An 18,499-nucleotide genomic window follows, 5' to 3' on the forward strand; every position below is an offset into this window, starting at 1 on the left:
CAGCAGAAAAAAAAGATGAGAGGGGATTTCAAGAGGCTGACAAACCCTTTCCCCTGCCATTTTGTCAGATGACAGAGATTATTTTAGCACCTGTTTTGATGCCCTTCATGCTGGCCCAGAGTGTCCCAAGATCAACCGTATTTCTGTTCAGATCAACACAGTCGAGGGGGGGAAGAAAAAAGAAGGAGGGGAGATACTACCAGTGCAGACAGTTGGAAAAATGGGAGTGACCTAACAGGGTCCTAAATGGGAGGAGCACTGGCTCCTACACGTAGGGATTTTCCCTGTGACGTGAACTTAAAACTAAGTCGGCTGGGGGATTCCCCTGTCTGCCTCCAGAAATATCACTGTAGAAGCAGTAGCTGTTTCACTCTGCTCTCACAGCCCTTCCTGCAAAGAGGCACGCTGCTGTTGCTCTGTGATTTAAGGCAGCAGAAGCCATGTCTCTGACAGCCTCCACTCGGCTCTTCATCCTGTGCAATGGTGAGTGGGGAGCCTTGCATTTTTCATTCTGGTCTTTCACTTATTTTGCGGGAGATATGTTTTGGGAAGCCAGGAAGGAATGCCTCAGCAATCTCTTTTAAAGCCTATGTGTACCTGTGCTTTGCAGTCTGGTGCTTGATCCGTGGGGCTTCTGTGGCTGTTCCAGATGTTGCCGTGAGATGTGCTGCAGAAGCGCTGCTGCCCTGTAAAGTTCATCTGGACTCCACAGTCACCTACCAGACAGTGTCTTGGTATAAAGTAAGAAAAAGTTAAAGTTACTTGAGCAGTCTGCTTTGCTTTCTCACCTGATGTTGGCTTGTCTTGTACTAAATGGGTTATTTTATGAAGAGGCATCCTCCTGTCAGTGCGGCAGAGACAAGGCAGCAATGAAAGTGTTTGGGCTGATCAGGGAGTGTAGGCATTTTCCGTGTCATTGTAGACAGACTATCTGAGCATGATCCCTATATTGCTCTTGGCCTGCTTTTCTATTTAACTATTGCTAACCTGAGGATGCCCTGTGTACAGGCTGCCAAATACCACTCCAGGATTTCCAGCCTTTCCAGGATTCTCCTTTAGAACAAAAACTGATATTTAAACCTTGCAACATAAGTGATGTTGCTCCTTGATTAATCCTCCCCCACAAATAGGTGCAGATTTTTTCTTTGAAATAGAAAAGCTAAACATATACTTTCTATTACTTAAAATACTTGCTATTCTTTAAAAAGTTTTGGCTAGTGGGAATGAGCATAAAAGGAGGACATGCAGAATGCAGATGGAGAGCTAGAAAATTCTGAGTTATCTCTTTGCAGTCCTAGAAAAAGTCCCATGTTGGCTGCCCGGTTTCAGAATTCCCTTCTCTGAAGCAGGACAATTCTCCTTACCACCTACTTGCAGGACAGCTACAAAGATCAATCCACTAATGAACAGAAAGTACTGTTCAGCCCTTTAAAGCTGAAATTGCTCACAGAAAGAGAGGCAAAATTGTCCAGTGGCTGGAGAACCAGCCACTGACTTGCTCTTTGGCACTATATATTTGCGTCTTAGTGTATAGCTTCAGTTTATAGCGTGAGCTGAATTATTAGACAAATGGGAGGTCTACCTCTCCTGAACTGCTCACTCCCAGCCATGCACTCCAGTTGCTTGCCATGGGCCAGTCCCAGTGGTCATCTGATTGCCCACTAAGTCAACCTTCTACAACAGCAGAAAATCAATCTAGGAATAAAAATGTTGTGGGTTATAGAGATGAATCACTTACTTACCCATGTAATGGGACCCTGCCCATGCAGAGGCAAAAAGTGGGAGAAGTGAAGGGAGGAGAGAGACCTCTTTTTGGTGGACACAAACTGTTAATTTGTCTCCGCCAGAAAGTGAAACCACAGCCTTGGCTTCCTCAGCAGTTCAGTCAGATATAGTCTTAAAATTTTTCCCTCTGGTAAACCAACAGGCAATGTTATTACATAGGAGTACTGTGGCAGACACATGTAGCTATGTTTCAGTGCTGCTACAGCAATAAGCAGCTGCCTGCAACCAGGCGACACCTGCAACCTGAAGGTACCCAGCTCAGCCAGAGTTGTTTTGAACATGTGGTGAGCAGCCCATCAGTAACTGTGGCATCTGTAGTCTCCTCTTTTTTCTGAGATGCTGGGCTGAGTGCTCGTGAGAGACTGAGAGGGGGCATTTGCTTGAATATTAGTAGTGAAGCAGAGGCAGGTGTCAACCTATTCTTTTTTGCCTTTTGCTTTCAAAGGCTGCTAGCCCAGGCCCCAGTCGCAGCCACGTTAAGAAAGCACAGCACCAAAGCTAGTAAGTCAGACTCTCAGCAGGAAAAAATAATTTTGGCTCAGTGTTCTGCACCGAAGAAACAATACTTCTTCTGCTTGTGGGGCTAGCTAAATAGGTGACAGCTTGAGGAGCTCTTTGCTGCTCGCTGCCATGCAATGTAGCCATGCCTCTGTCCCAGATCCCAGGTACAAATGTTCCTACTGAATCCAGCTGCTCTGGACGCCTCTGTGCTCTCCCTGCCTTTGGCTGTGTGCTGCTGTCCCCGTCCAAAACACTTCAAACGGAGGGTAAAGGAAAGGCAGAGCGTGAGCAGGCTACCCAGCATAGAATTAATCTGTTATTTAAAAAACAACTACTGAAGGATTAATCAATAAACACCGCATATACCCCCAAAGGGCTAATTAAAAAGTAATTCCAACAAATGGTATGAAATTTCAGACTGTAAAGTTCAAACAGCTGCTAGGCTAAATCTTTTGTGTAAGGTCACTTTGAACTGTGCAGTAAATGCAAGCAATTAACCTCTGCTTCTGCTGCTGAAAAAAATTATGGTGACAATGTTACAGTGCTGTGTTTGCAGCAGGGCAAATGTTCAGCAAACAAACCCCTCCTCCCCACTGGCACCACTGCATATTCTGAGCAATTAAGGGTCACTTTTACACCTTTTTTTGTGATCTGCTTAAAAAAAGATGCTATTTAAAAATGCCTGCCGTTTCAGTTCAGTGTGGAGAAATAATTGTTTGATGGAGTGTTCTAGCGTCAAAATCCAACAGAATGTAATAAGATAGTATCACATTCAGCAGTTGCTTTGCTTGTGCTAAGGTTTTATACTGTAAATAGGTGTGCATGTGCTTAACCTCTCACAGGAGTAGTATTCTTGGAGCCAATTGGATTATTCAGATGTATAAAGTCAAGAGTCTAAGTAATTCTGTGCAGGATCAGGACCAAAATCAGTCAGTTCAGACAGAATGATTTTTGCTTAGAAATATTTCAGATAGGTATGTCCAGCAAGCTGATATGCCTAGCAAGCGAAGTACAAGGTAGAGCACCATATACTTTTTCATCCTGGTCCAGGACTGGTTCCATAATGGCAGTACCTTTTAAGGGTGATCCATTTTTGGATCCATTTGGATCCATTTTGGCAACCCTATATGCTACAGAGCTATGAGCAATGTGGAAGTTTGCTAATTGAGAACTGAAAAGTAGGTCGCTTCTGCATAAGCACCCAAGCATAGGCAATTGCATATAGAAATACTGGCTTGAATCTCTATGCCCCATCTATAAAACAAGAATCTGGGTAATCTAACTTTATCTACCTATCTACCTCATAGGGCTATGGAGAACTGAACAGTTTCTGTTTGCATAGTTCATTGAAAATAAGAACTGCTTCATAAAAACTGATCATTATTACTTTATATCTAGTTTACAAATAAAGTTTAAGCACACACAAATGAAGTCACAGTGGATATTTAGTTATTTTGTTCAACTGTTAGCCAGAAAAATAGTAATCTAAAACAAATCTTGAGGAAGAGGAGGGAAGGCCATACTTCAGTGGAGAAAAGTTGATCGACTTTATTGCAAAATTGTGGCAGAAATAGAAGGAGAAGTCATATTACAAAATAAGAATAAACCTTACAGACTTATAGATTTTAGACCTTATAGATTCAGTGTTAATCATATTGTCCTTGAAAGGAAAGTCCACTGACTAAATATTCATAGTTATTATCTATTAGCATAAACAATAGTTTCTGATTTACTTCAGTCTAATTTCTAATGCACCTAAAGAAATACAGTCAAATTCTACTCAGACATCTGTACAACTGCAAGTAGTCCCAACACATTCATGATTTAGAAAGGAAGGCAGCAGTGGAAATGATTTGATGACCAAAACAATTATTTTGCCTGTCAAGAGCTAGCACAGTATGCCCTCAGCTATTAAAAAGAGAAAAAAAAGAAAAAAGAAAAAAAGAAAGAAAAAGGCTGTGTGACTGAATCAGAGGGCTTTTCCAGCTGGGCCTGCCTAATATGTCACATGCAGTTCCTTTACTGTTATTCTGTGTTTGGGTAGTTTTTTTGGTGTTTGGTTTTTTTTTCCTTTGTAAAGCACAGAGTTCACTCACATGTGCCCACAATTTATATCTGTTCAAAGTTAACATTGGTATGTCTACATGACACTGTATATGAACCATATGGATGCACCTTCAGCGCTAATCAAATGTGAAAGTGCTTTTGTGCTGCAAAATATGCCTATTAGGTGATTTCAGCTCAGTTGTGATTCATTACAGGTTGGCTATCAGGCATTGGCAGAATCCTAGCTATTTTAGTTTGGAAAATAAATTCCTTGAGGCTGTATATATTTTTCAGATCAATGATCTCTTTAGCAGCCAAAAATTTCAACTTGGCCTTTATTCCTGGTAAAATTTTAAACAAAACCATTTTTACAATCATCCTACCCTCAGGAAAAAAGAAAGTTAATGTTACTACATTTCAATTTTACACTGACATCAACCTTGGACCTGAACCATTTTGCTTAAAATAAAAAATTGCTTTTATGGCCAAAGTGGATTATATTGGCAGTTTGATTTACCTTGGGGCCGAAGGACCACCTTAGTCTGAGAAAAGTTCTGTGATAAAGGTATTTAATGAGAGCAGAGAACATGAGTTAACTTAATAACTGCCTGATCTCACATGTGCATGATAAAATTAAGTTTTAATTGATTAGCTGGGTTTAAGTACTATAGCACAGGTGAACATCCTTTGTGTAGCGGCAGGATCATGTAATGATATAGCAGTTTTCAAAACTGCCACTAAACAACAACTAGCTAGGAACTAGAGAAGTGCTCCTGCTCCTATCTCCACCTTGTTTTTAGTGCTCTGAAAAAGAAAGGTATGCTGAAGGGCATTTACATTTTGGAGGTATAATTATTCTACCTATTTCTCAGAGTTTGTCCAATCAGAGAACAGAAGAGCATCAGCTTGCAGTGTTTTCAGTTGAACCTATCCCATTTTAATATCCACAGTATCACCACCACTACTCTTATCAATAACGTCCCAGCCAAGAAAAACTCATAGGAATCAGTCAATTGACTAGCGAATACATGTGAGAAAATTGCACCCTCTTCAGACCAAGTGTTTCCATGCTTTTGCATGGATGGGCTTGTGTCAGTTTGGAGCATTTCTTATGTGCTGTCTGGTCATTAAGCTTTTAACTGAAAACACTGTGCAAGTTATGTATTTCTTAAGACTATTTTCTACTGTCTTGTGAATCAGTATAAGGCTGCAGATCGCATTGCAGGAAATATTCGTATAGAGAGGGAAAGAGGAAAGAAAAAAAGGCTACATTTATCCAGTAAATTATTCACTATAAATTACTTGGCCAGCCACATTAACTATAGATTACTGTGAGTTTGTACTGTGGACCAGAGTACAATCTATATTATGATTTGTTCTCTAAAAAAGAAAAAGTTAAATGCTTCTGATTTTACTGCTGGCCAAACTGAAATAAATTGCAATTAAACTCACCAAAATCAGGGGATTACTTTGAATTTGCAATGGGGTAAGTAAGTAGAAATTTGTCCCTCATTGCTGCATTTCTGCACCTACACTTTCTTACTGATGTCTCTGAAGCACCAAGACTTGGAACAGCCCTTACTCTGAGTATGGTGGGCTTAATCTGTGATATAGTTCCTAAAAATTTTGTCAAGGAGCTTAAAAGAAGACCAGTGGAGGCAGAGCCTATGGGCCCCAAGTTTTATGGCCAACCTTTCAGAAGCTCTTAACCTGGAGATGGATTGATTCAACCATTTTTATAATCAAGTCTCTCAAATTTCTGCTGGTTCCCTGAATGATTTGTATTTGTAAAAATTAAGAGAGAGAGGGAGGAAGGGAGAGAGATGGAGACAGAGGGAAGGAGAAACAGGATAGTTAATCATGTTTTTTGGAAAGAAAGATTCTTTGGCAAAGCCCTGACACTGAGTCACCCTTACAGCAGCAGAACCACAGAACAGATGAGGTTGGCAGGGACCTCTGAGGATCATCTAGTCCAACCTCCTGATCGCAGCAGGGTAACCTAGAGCAGGTTGCTCAGGGCTGTGTCCATTTGGGTTTTGAATATCTTCAAGGTTRGAGACTCCACAGCCTTCCTGGGCAACCTGCTCCAGTGTTCGACCACCCTCACAGTGAAAAAGGTCTTTCTTATGTTTAAACCACATTTTTTGTATCTGACTTTTTGCCCATTACCTCTTGTCCTTTCACTSGGCACCCCTGGGAAGAGTCTGGCTCTGTTGTCCTTACTCCCCCCATCAGGTATCTATACACACTGATGAGATCCCCTCGAGCCTTCTCTTCCACAGCCTGGGCAGTCCCAGCTCTCTCAGCCTCTCCTCCTATCACCGATGTTCCAGTCCCTTAACCATCTTCGTGGCCCTTCAGTGGACCTGCCCCAGTAGGTCCCCGTCTCTGGACCCAGCACTCCCAGTGGGTCTCACCAGGGCTGAGCAGAGGGGAAGGGTCACCTCCCTCCACTTGCTGGCAATGCTCTGCCTAATGCAGACCCAGAGGCTGCTTTCTGCAAACTTGCTGAGGGTGGGCTCTGCCCCATCGCCCAGGTCACTAATGAAGGTGTTAAACAGCATTGGCCCCATTATCCACCCCTGAGGACAGCATTGCCTCTCATTGCCATGAAGGTGGTGGAAAACAACAGATCTAGCCTTCAGGCTGATTTCTGAAAAAGCCTGTCACAAACACTGCCACTGGCCAATGTTTGTGTGACAATAAAAATAAACTCACATTTCTTTTGTTAATTCTGTTTCTTAATGATAGTTTTATGCAGGCAGGCAGAATGATGCTGCCTGCTTGCAGCTCCCTGTTTCCCAGCAAAAATCTTGCTTCAGTAATCCCTAGGAGCCACCACGATAATGAGTCCTCTTTTATGCAAATAGATTCAAGAGTATATATTTCCATTGGTCTCCACGTGATTCACAATTTGCCTTCTGAATTTTGGTAGAGTCCTTAACAGAAAATATGGGAGCAGAAAAAGACCAACTCCCTTTCCTCAGTCCTGGCGGTTAGCAGGAAGAGTCAGCATGAGGCAGCTCAGCTGATACTAACACAGAAGGAAAAAGAAACACAAACAAATTGAGGCAGAAAACATTTTGTAGCTGATTAAAGGAGAGGATGGTCCCTACACAAGTGGATTGCTGCCACTAACAGTGCTCCAGATCGATACCCTCTAAGCTTGTGTGGAATTAATTAGGTAAAACCCCTAGCATTTACCTCGTGCTGTGCTATCACCTAGAGGAGACTTGGCATGAATTAGCACTGGATTATCATAGGAACTTGAGCTGCAAAATGATCTGTCTAGTCAGAGCCTGCCAAGTAATTCACAGGAGGTGGCAAACAAAGTGACATTTTGGTAATTTTAATTAGGTTTGGGGGAAAAAGAAGTTAGCTTGAACAGCGTATTTAAGAGGCAGAATGATGACCTGACTGAACATTTCATGGACGTCCTTTTAAATGACTGGGATACGGGGACACACTGTGCAGATTGGTTCAGATGTTTTCTTGCTACTTATACAATTTAGAAAGGGAGGGTTTGATGTTTTATGCTAAGATAGTAAGAGTTAAGATTGCACTGGAAAAAGGTCTGGTTCAGAGCATCAGAGAAAGGGTTGCTGTGACCTCTGAGCAAGGATGGGTGCATTGCATGTGTAGAGACTGGAAAAATGCCACCAGATGTCTCTGCAGCCTAAAAATGTAGGGAAGCTGCTGGGCACACAAGCAACACAGAGGACTGCCTTTGCTCCTCATTAAAGAGGAGATTTAATGGAAATAAGAGGCATGTAAACCCACAATCAAAGCCATGAACTGTTCCTCCTCCCCCAGTGCAAAGGTTTGAGACTCCCATCCAGATCACTACTGATATCTCCCTAGGTGGGGGAGCCAGGTTAGGCCCAAAGTTAGCTTTTTCTTCTATTTTGGGGAAACGTGTGTGGTTCACGCAGCTTCATGGGCAACACTTTGGCCTACACAGAGGGTGAGCCCTTCTGACCTCCTTGTCTCTGGGGGTGCTCTCACAGTACTTGGCAGGCCTATAATTATGCTTAAGCTGAGCACCTCAAAAAAATTGGAGWCAATAAACTATCCTGTATCTCAGAATCCTCTTAGAATAGGGGAGCTAAATCATTAAGCAAAAATCTCCCTGGAAATACGTGTATGGCTGGGCATAGGTTAGATGGACTTAGCTTATTTTTCCGTTAGACTGAGCGCGGAGCTTGCAATTGTATAAGCAAAGATCAAAGTGTTTTTTGATTCCCAGGTCTCTGTCACAAGATAATAACATGGTCTACCAGCACCCAAGAAAGCAATTATTTGTTCTTCCAGTGGAATTTTTAAAAGCCTAGTTTTCCTGGGGTAGATCAGGCCTACTATCTGCATTTTAGGGCAAAGCGAAGAGCAGCCAGGCTGGTTCTCTTTATTGCCCCGTGGGCAGTTTTGTGAGGAAGGGGGTGGCAAAGGAAGGGAGYGTTTCAAAAATTAGATCTGAGGGAGGTCAACTCTATCCACTTAACTACTGTTGACTCACCTGTAACCAGACCTGAATCTAGCTTGTATATTAGCATTCCTTCAACTATCTCTCTGATAGCATGCAGGGCCTTAAAATATCTAATCCCTGTGGCACAGTGAAGTCCCTGCAGCCTGAAAACCACCATAGATCTTGCTTGTCTCTGGGTTGAGTGTAATAGGAAAGAGAAGCTGGGGTGAAGGGGAATCAAGAGGAAGTAGGTGCTTTCTTCCCTGTTGCGGGGTAAAGTGTGGAAAGCCCCAGGGAAATACTGCTCCATGTTTCAGCTGATGCACTAAAAAAGGCTTTCTGAGAAAGGATCTTTACAATGATGAAAATCTTGTGCCTCAGTCCAATTCTCTCATTCCCCAAAGGTTACTCAGCTTGCAGCTTATTTTACACTACTTTGGGACTGCAAAAGTAACAAAGTGTGAGGGAGCATCAGGCCCATATTTCTCTCTGGATTCCCAAGCATGCTTTCCTCATGCAAACACATGAAAGGGAAACCAGATCCTTCTAGCCTTAATATGAGAGAATTATATCAATTTTAATAGCTTAGAGTGTAACTGTTATACCCTGATGCAGTAGCTATATGGATACAAAATAAGCACGAACATGAAACCCAGAAATGTGTCTATAAAAAAAATAAAAATAAAAAAGCCCTGTCTTGCATTAGTTATAGGTTTGGCTGAAAAGTGGAGCCTTGGACTGTATGGGCCAGCTCTGGCTCTGCTGGTCCGCAGAAAGACTGAATTCATTACTGGGGAAACCTTCACAGAGGGCACGCTGCCTTCAATCCCAGGGAGTGACACTGATGAATAAGAATGGACACGGGCTAATTCAAACCCTTCTACCATCTTTCAAATCAAGTTAGTGATATGGCTCTTCTTTGTGGTGCCTAGCCAATTGTCATTTGCAATGCATCCTACCGCCCCACAGCACAAACTGTTCTGGGAATATACTTCATTCCTCTAGCAGCCGCTCAGCAATGCCAAGGAATGTAGCTGTTCTGGTTACAATTAAGAAATTCAACATACAAATGTTCCCAAAGTGCACCAAAACCTGCTTGTGACCTTCATGCAATTGAATCTGGAGGAATCAGAGCAATTTTTGTTCTTTGGTTCCAATAAAGAGTCAAAGGGAGGCAGAAAAATACCCATTCCTCAAGAGATGCTCTGTGGTTTCAGGGGCCAGTTTCACAGAAACTGGCACAGGGAAGTGCAAATTCCTGGGCTGCGTGCCCGCAAGGACCTCTGGGCTATGAGGTCACTGGAAGGACATCAACCTTTGTGGCCAGAACCCATGCGCTTTGGTGCATGCATGGGAGTGGGTGGGCTTGATTCCCACCACGGCATCACAGAAATACTGCGGGCAGGGCACACGGAGGCTGCGGGGGAGCCTCGCTGCTCACTGCCACTCTCGCTGGGGAGGGCCGGTCTCCTGGAGCCTCCACGGAGCAGCGAGAGAGGCTGGCCGCTTCTCCCTCAGCTCCTGCCCTGGGCTCCGTCTGCCCCTGTTTGAACTCTTTGGGCACCTCTGTTTAGACACTTTGAGAGCAAACTCCTGCCACTTCATATTGTATCTTTACCGGATACCTATTGTTTCCCTATGTCCAGATAAGGTAGATTAAGAAGCCTCACAGAATAACTCTTTGTGTACATGTATGCATTCTTAAATATAGCATGTATTTAAGCAAAAAAGCAAATATATTTTGTTGTGGGCATGAAAGCATTACAAGCTTTCAAATTTTTTCTTCTCCCCCCCTCCTCTTTTCAGCCTCAAGCTGGATTTAAAACTCTTTCCCCTAAAACTCAGGAGGATGTCCTTGCTCAATACAAGAAATATATTTGTGTTTTCCAGATGGCTGGACATGGTGAAGTAAAAGCATGGAAAGTCCTGGATGTGGACTCTCATTATCCAGAGGAACTTGGCGGGTCCCTGGAGCTCTCCAATGACACCCTCTTTTCACTGAGGATCARAAACGCTACCAGCCACAATAGTGGGACATATAAGTGCACTTTGCAGGAGCAAAGTGGAGAACGCAATCTAAGTGTCACAGTCACATTGAAAGTATCAGGTATAGCAGAGACTCTCAGCTTTTCCATGTTCTGCATGGCATTTGGGGAAGAAAACAGTTTTAAAATATTTTACAAACACCAGAACAGTGTAACACCTTCCTTTGTGTTTTAGGTTGCCCTGGAATACTAGAAGATGAAAAATTAAAAAAATACAAAGCAGAGCTTTTCATGCTGACTTGCCTTGGGATTTTTTACTTACTGCTCATCTTTTTTACTTGTGTAAGTAATCCCCTTTCTCATAAACAAACAAACCAACAACAAAAAAACCCTTATTTTCCCTGCTACCACCATCCTTAACAAAGCCAGTCAGAAGTTGGTTTTCATACTTGATTTATGACCAAACCCTTTAAATTCCCACACAGTATTTTCAAAGCCAGAATGAAACTCAGGTGCACAAGGAACACAGGATGGAGTCCCGAAGAGATAAAACATTTCATTACACCCCATCTAACTGAGAACAGACAGTTATTTTCCTGCTCCCCACTGCTCGTTTCTGCTTCCATTTACTCCAGTACAAATTCAGTTTAAGAGCACAGCAACAGTTCTTCTGGTTTGGTTCCTGGGCAGAATTTGTCCGAGATAGAGGCACTGGCTTCTGGGACCCCTGCCTCATTTATGACATTGCTTGTGTGACAGTACGATGGTCAAATTCAAGTCCACCTACTTTTTGCCTCTGTTTCCTTACCTGTAAAATGGTGACAACCCCACTTCAGATGTTTTTTTTTGCGACATTCCATGTTTGTTGTTAAACAGATACGTTAGGATCCTTGGAAGAGAATTAATTTGCAACTGAAAAGTAACATTATAAGCAAAAGCAATGATAAGAGTTTGGCAAGGCCTGTTACCCATTTCTTTGGGTTAGCTTTGCAAGTACAGGGAACAGAAAAGAAGCAGCATAWAAACATCCCAGGAATGCAATATCAATACCAGTCCCTTCTTATAGGAGTTTTATCTGTACAATCTGTTCTGGTATTTCTGGGAAAGATGGAGAGAGGAGGTATCTGAGAAGCTTTGGTGGCAGAAGGGGAACTGTGCTTTGTACGTGATATTAGTGAAGCCACCCGCTCATGCAGGAAAATCAGGAGACCTGTAGTTCATGCCCTTGAGGTAACACGTGCCTCAGGTTTCAATACAGTGCAATACCAGCTGTATTTCTAAACAATTGTTTTGCTCCTTCCTCCCTGTTCCTTTGGGATTGCTATGAGACAGAGTTACCAGTAGGCTTTATTAAAAACAAAACAAAACCAACCCCAAGTTTTGGGTGGTCATTTTTATCTTTTGCTGCTTACATTATTTTGGCCTTATTGTTTTGATCATCAGCACATGAATCATAACTGTTGATTGGAGAATATCTAATTAGCTGCAGCTAAATGTAGATTTTCATGTATCTTCAGGGAGCAATTAAATTTATGCCTGTCTCTTTTTTAGATTGACAATCCTGCCAGTAACTTGTGCTGTTCAGACTAAAGTTTGACAAGATAAATCTTGTAGGAATTTGTTAGGATGAAAGTATGAAAGCAAGGATATCAGTCAAAATAGACAGGCACACTGTTCTGCTCTGTGTCCTGAAAGAATTACAGCTCTCTAAAGAAAGCTCTCCTTCCCAAACATATAAAAAAGGTCCAGTTTTAGTTGTGCAATTAAAAAAAGCTAAACCATATGCTGTAGATAACCATTTTAACAGAATTACATGTACCTTACTCTTGGGTGAGAGTCTGGTCTCAGATATGAACTTAGCTTTCAGCAAAATTTAATATTGCCCTAATCTCACAAAGGAACTTTTTTATTTAACACGTCTGTTAAGTTCTGACAAGTCTCCTTGTCCTCTCTGTGCCTAATCTCCACTGAACTCAACAGCAACATTAAGTATAAGACTGGTGGCAGGACTGGGGCTTTACTTTGACAACTTGATGACAATGTTTCAGACACTGACCTGTATTGAAGGCAGGTGAGAGCAGACTTGCAAGAGGTTGATGCAAGGTCTGTTTATATGAAAATTTAAATTAAATATAAGTTTCCTTTTGTGGCTAAGTTTTTTATCTTGTAAAGCTCCTGCAATTGAGCAAGAAACAGCAGCTTTTCCATTCATTTTTCACTGGAAGCACCCAGTAAAGGAAAAGGTGTTATAATGAACCATGTTTAGCAGAGAGAAAATCAAAACTCTATAACTTTTTAAAATTGCCTTTCAAAGCATCTCTCAATTTTAAGCCTTCCTTTCTGTTTTCTTCCAGACATGTCTAAGAAAAGATAGTATGTCTCCCAATTATCAAAAAAACAGAAAAGATGTGAAACACATGCTCACCCTCATCAGTGCACACGAAATGACAGCTTTCCAGGATTTGAACAGTGACAGCATGTACAAAAATCGGCTTACTTCAAGTTCTGTCTAAGTTGATGTTGTTGACGGCGCTGTGGGCTCATCAGTAAACATGACACGAGATGGATAGCTGAGTGGTATGGAGAGGAAATAAATACTAATATATTGCCTCTTCAGGACAGCCTGATAATATGGGCAATCTGTCAGTGATCTGCTTGTGCTGGACGAGTCTTCAAAAAGCATTGGTATGCACTACAGTAACTCTCAGGTGTTTGGTGGCTAATGAAGACCATTGCAGCTATATAACTGCATTACAATGCTATTATGAAGTTGGAATCAACTTCATTTCACTCCTCTTGTTCTGAACAAGACTGACTCTTCCTGTGATACAAAGACCAGGTTATAGGGAGGCCACAGCAGTGTAAAGCCAGGGGATTAAGCTCTTCGCTGATCTAATAGCTCTCATCTTTCCAAAAGGAAAAAAAAAAAAAAAAAAACCACAACAGTTGCTGCAGTATTTTCAGAAAGCTAAGTGTGCAGTGCTCTACCTGTTCTGCCCTCCGAGCTCTTGTTCTGGATCGAGTGCCTTTACTGAAAATAAGATGTAACTCATAACACAATGTTAGCTTATCATGAAGAGGTAACTGCACATTGTAGTTCTGGATGAATCAAATCAACATTTTTAAATCTCGGAGTGACAGACAGGCTGAAATGTAAGAATGGAGAAAATATGCTGGAAATCTTTCTGAACTGAATGGAACTTTTCATCTCTTCAGGAGAGGTAGCAATGGATTTCCACAGTGGATCCATCAGTTATTTCCAAAGGCATCTCTAGGTAGGTCAATCCATAGGAAACTGCAACAAGATTGTTAACCTAAATCAACAAAAAAAAAGGCCGAGGCAGCATGTGATATTAAGGACATGCAAAGATGAATTCTTTTCTGTTTTATAAACCATAAAACACAATGTATGCAATGCCTATGTTAGTGGAGTTACATAGTGACGACCAAGGTCATGGCTTAGAAGAAATCAGCCATCTGTATCTTTGGGATATATTGAGACAGCCATGAGATACAGCAACAGAAGATGGGGCGAACGCACATCTGCTTCTGGTGTTGACAGTGCACAGTATATGTGAAACAAGGAATTGAGAAAAAGCTAAACTCAAGCACACAGTACAAGGGAGAGAAGATTTGTCTTCTTGGACCAAAGAGAGCAAGAATCTGGAGCCTAAAAATGAAGGCACCTCCCTTGCCAGGTTGCTGATGCAGAAGTTGAAGTGAGAGGAGCCTAGAGTGATTGCGGATGTTTATGCTGAGGATGGAGCAGCAGCATGAGAATGAGCAATCACCTAAGAACACAACCAATGACCTTTACAAAAAAAAAAAAAAAGTGAAATGAAATCCTTCAAAAGCTAAACTGAGGCATGGGATTTTCAAGGCAGTCTGGAATTCCCAGCTGTGTGAAGGAGGCTCTGTCTATAATCCTTTGACTAATTTTGAATCATTGATGGGAAGATAGCACCATGTGTCGGTCAACAGTGTCCCTGTGAGTGGAATGGATGTCTACACTGCTAGACTTCCAAGGGGCTCCTGTCCAGAAGAGTGGTTACATGGGATATGTAATTTATTCAGGGCAATGTAAGTTAATGCCACATATGCTTTTTTTGTGATCAGTTTTACATATAAATCCATGTAACATACTTGAAATAAAAATTCAGAGGTAACCTACCACTAGTTTTTCCTGTGTGCCACATACGGCAAAATAAAACCAGAAATACTCCGTATCAATTGTGGTTTATTTTACAACTAATATAACTACATTAAATGGTATGGAAGCCTGATCAAGTCTTTTCTGTGGGAGAGGGCATGTATATGTGCATAATTAAGGAATGGATAACTTTATGCATTTCTAAAGAATTAAGGTCATTTTAATTTTTTCTCAAAATTTTATTTTAAGCTCAAAGTACAATTTAAGGCACCTGTCCCATACTGACAGGCAAGTCAAGGAAAACATGAACATGTTTCAGTCTACTCGTGCTCACTTATAAACATGGTGCATCATCATGGGCGATTCTCATGTTTAGCTGGCAATAACATGAACTAATGTGCAGCTGTAGTAGCCATATAACTGACCTGGGGTACTTTGAGTCTACACGGCCAGAAGATYGTAAGAGCTGACATTCATAGGATGAAGGGAGGACGGGAAAATTTATTTGAAAGGGATTGATAATTAATCAGCAACAAAAGCTGAAACACGTTCTGAATTATTTCTTCAGATGTATAAATAGGATCAGATCACATAGGACAGGATGAAAAAAGAGACTCTATGTAAACAGCTATGCCTGTTTTTTTCTGAGCCAAATTGTCTGCGATACAGAAGATCAGGCCTGAGGCAACAACACTGGGAGTCAAATTTCAGGCTCAGACATTTCAGCCTRGTTGATTCTGGAGTTTTGTTTTAGGCCCGGCTGTGCTGTAGAAGTGATTATGTTCAAGGCCACTTAAATACATTAAGTAGTTTAGCAGTAATAAGCAGTGAGAAAGTCTTATGCTGAGACGCTTGACCGAATCACAGAGCTGGTAAGAAACAGGTAACTTCATAAATAATGAAGGTACCTACACATCTAGGATTTAAAGAATGTAAATAAACTACCATGGCATTGTAGGACAATAGTTAACATGAGCTAAAAATATTGCAAATGAGAATCAGACAACTGAAGGATAAGACCTAATTTGTTAGAGGGACTTCAGCACTGACCAAAAAAAATGTCTCACCTGAAAGTCCTACAGAACAAGGTAGATGTTTTTCAGTATAATATCTCAGAAGAGATGATGATTCTCCCCCCCCCCCCAATATGGACCTGTAGATCTAAACAGACCTAAATAAACCTGTAGATCTAAATTTTAAGATTACTGCCCCAGCTAACTCAGCATACACATGGTAGAGCACATGCACAAGTTGTTAAGAATTTAACACTTTGGTATTGAAGGGAATGTCTTTGTGTATTGCACAATCTAGATGCTGTTTTAATTATACAGAATAATTACTTTGTTGGGCAGAAATTTTTGTTTTCTCCACCACCACTCTTCTTAATATTGATTTCTTTAGTTTTGCAAGATAATATAATAGCATATGTATATGCTACAACTGTACTTTATAATGCTTTCTCCCAAAACATCTTGAAGTGCTTTACAATCAGGAATGCAGTTACTCTCAATGATCCCTGAGGTGGGAAATGTCACAATCCTTATTTTCCAAATAAAAGTTAAGACACCCAGAAATCAGGAAGCCCTCTGAAGAAGCCGGGGTCAGAACCAGGAAGAGATCCACAATTTCCTGACTCTCCTATAGATGCCTTAACCACAGAAACTTTTTTGGTTTTTTTTTGTTACTTTTGTAACTTTTTTGTTAGCATTTTTTCCCATAATCTGCATTTTTCTCTTTTGTATTCAAAAGTGAGCCATCTGCATTCAGAGATAACAACACGTAAAATTACATATACAGATTGCATTTGTACACATTTGACTAAGGAATGTACAGAGAAACAGTGTACCACAGGGGGAGATTACCCCAAAGAGAAATCACAGTGGTCATACACTGCAGCTAAATGAATATCCAAAATGGCAATGAGGGAAAGCTAAAAGACATAATCCATGAAATGCTGAGTGTAAGAATTATAGCCCTTAGCTAAGCCTGATTTGTGTGACTAGCACTTACCCAGCAGATAACCCAGGCTGACTGTGACCTTGACAGCATTGCAACAGTAATATTTTGTGTAAAGCCTGAACAGTTCTCAACCTATTTCTCCTGAATATGAGCCACAAGCATGCTTGTATTCAAAAACATAGACCAAAGTAATCCTTGGTATGTGCTTGCAAAGGATACAGAGAATATGACTCTCTTCCTACGTGCAGACTGCCTCCCTTCCTTCTTTCTCCTGCCTTTGATAATGCAAGATTATTTTGGAAGGCATAAAGAGCATTTCTCCGGTGTGTGGGTTCCTTTACTCTCCCCTCTGAGCACAAGGAGGGCAGTGACGTCGTACAGACGGGATCCTGTTCCAAGTCCACTGAGCAACTGCAAGTATTTAGTGACCTTCTCAACCAATAAGTCTGTCCTTTGGGAACCAAAATTGATTTTCCTCATCTCTGTATGTGAAGACAACAACTTGACATATGTTACAAACACTGTTAGCAGCTACATATTTAAAGGCAAATTGGAAGTACTTCCCCTCACCTTCTTTTTAAGTAAATATTGGGAAAACCCTAACTCTTAATCATTTTTGGAAGAGACTGCTGGGGAGGTTAAAGATTTACAAATAAACACAATATCAACTTTTTTGTTTTACAATCTGTTCCTTCTTTACTTGGCTGCCAAGACCTGTGTTTGCACTTCTCTGCTTTTTGCTGACTGCAGTTGATGTTACTTCTACATAACACTGTGGAAAGAGTGCAGTTAATTCCCTAGAGCGATCACGTAAAACCTGAAAAATCCACCAAGGGAAGGGGTGGTGGTGAGACTGACATGGGTCGCTGCAAAGAGTGGTGAGTCCTTTTAGGACTTCCTCAGTTCAAGGCATACAAGTCTGCCCACCCTTTCATGGAAAAGCTTACCACGTCGCAGCATCTGACTTAAGTGTGCATTTATTATACTATAAACAGGCTGTCTGGGCTAATTTTTAAAGTTTACTCTGTTACAAGTCTTCCAGATTGGCTGATGACAGACATTGCAGCCATTGCAGAAAACCCCATGGACAGATTGAAAGCAAGGGTCTACAACTAAGAGACAGGTCCGAAAGAAAGAGCATACTGCACAATCCCAGCAAAAAAATGGGCTTTTCTCTCTTCAAATTCTTGTTGTTTCTTCTGTGAAGAGAGTAAGAACATCTTGCTTTTTTTTTTTTTTAATGTTTGCATGGTGTGCCTCGGTTTCCCTATCTCTTTATAATAGGGGAGAATGAGCTGCGTGAGAGGCAGGGAGACTGGCAATATTTACACCTCGATACCTACTTGGAGCTGAATGGAAATTGATAAGCAAGTTGTCTTTCAGGTGAGAAAACAGGAGGCTTGAACTGCTGGATATTAACATTAAGGGGAAAAAGGGTCCTGATGGTCAGAGAAACTGGGTTAATAAAACTGGTAAGAAGAGAGAGAGGGGAGTCTCTGCAAATGCTGGGGTCTAGAGAAAGCACCTGTAACACAGATGTGTGACAGTTTCCACCCACTCCTCTCTGCTATTTTCATCCTAGCAGAATTCCAGCTAGTGCCAATTCACTCT

General features: G+C 41.4%; 1 protein-coding gene across 1 annotated transcript; it reads left to right on the top strand.

Moving 5' to 3' along the window:
• Nucleotides 1–389: 389 nt before the first annotated feature.
• On the top strand, nt 390–14,974 carry CD83 (CD83 molecule). The gene is made up of 5 exons (XM_026059516.1): nt 390–483; nt 611–741; nt 10,685–10,901; nt 11,015–11,121; nt 13,134–14,974. The coding sequence occupies exons 1-5, from the start codon at nt 441–443 to the stop codon at nt 13,290–13,292; spliced, it is 657 nt and encodes a 218-aa protein (XP_025915301.1). The 5' UTR covers nt 390–440; the 3' UTR covers nt 13,293–14,974.
• Nucleotides 14,975–18,499: the final 3,525 nt, after the last annotated feature.

This window comes from Apteryx rowi, unplaced genomic scaffold, assembly GCF_003343035.1.
Source record: "Apteryx rowi isolate R43461 unplaced genomic scaffold, aptRow1 scaffold_159, whole genome shotgun sequence".
NCBI lineage: Eukaryota > Metazoa > Chordata > Aves > Apterygiformes > Apterygidae > Apteryx > Apteryx rowi.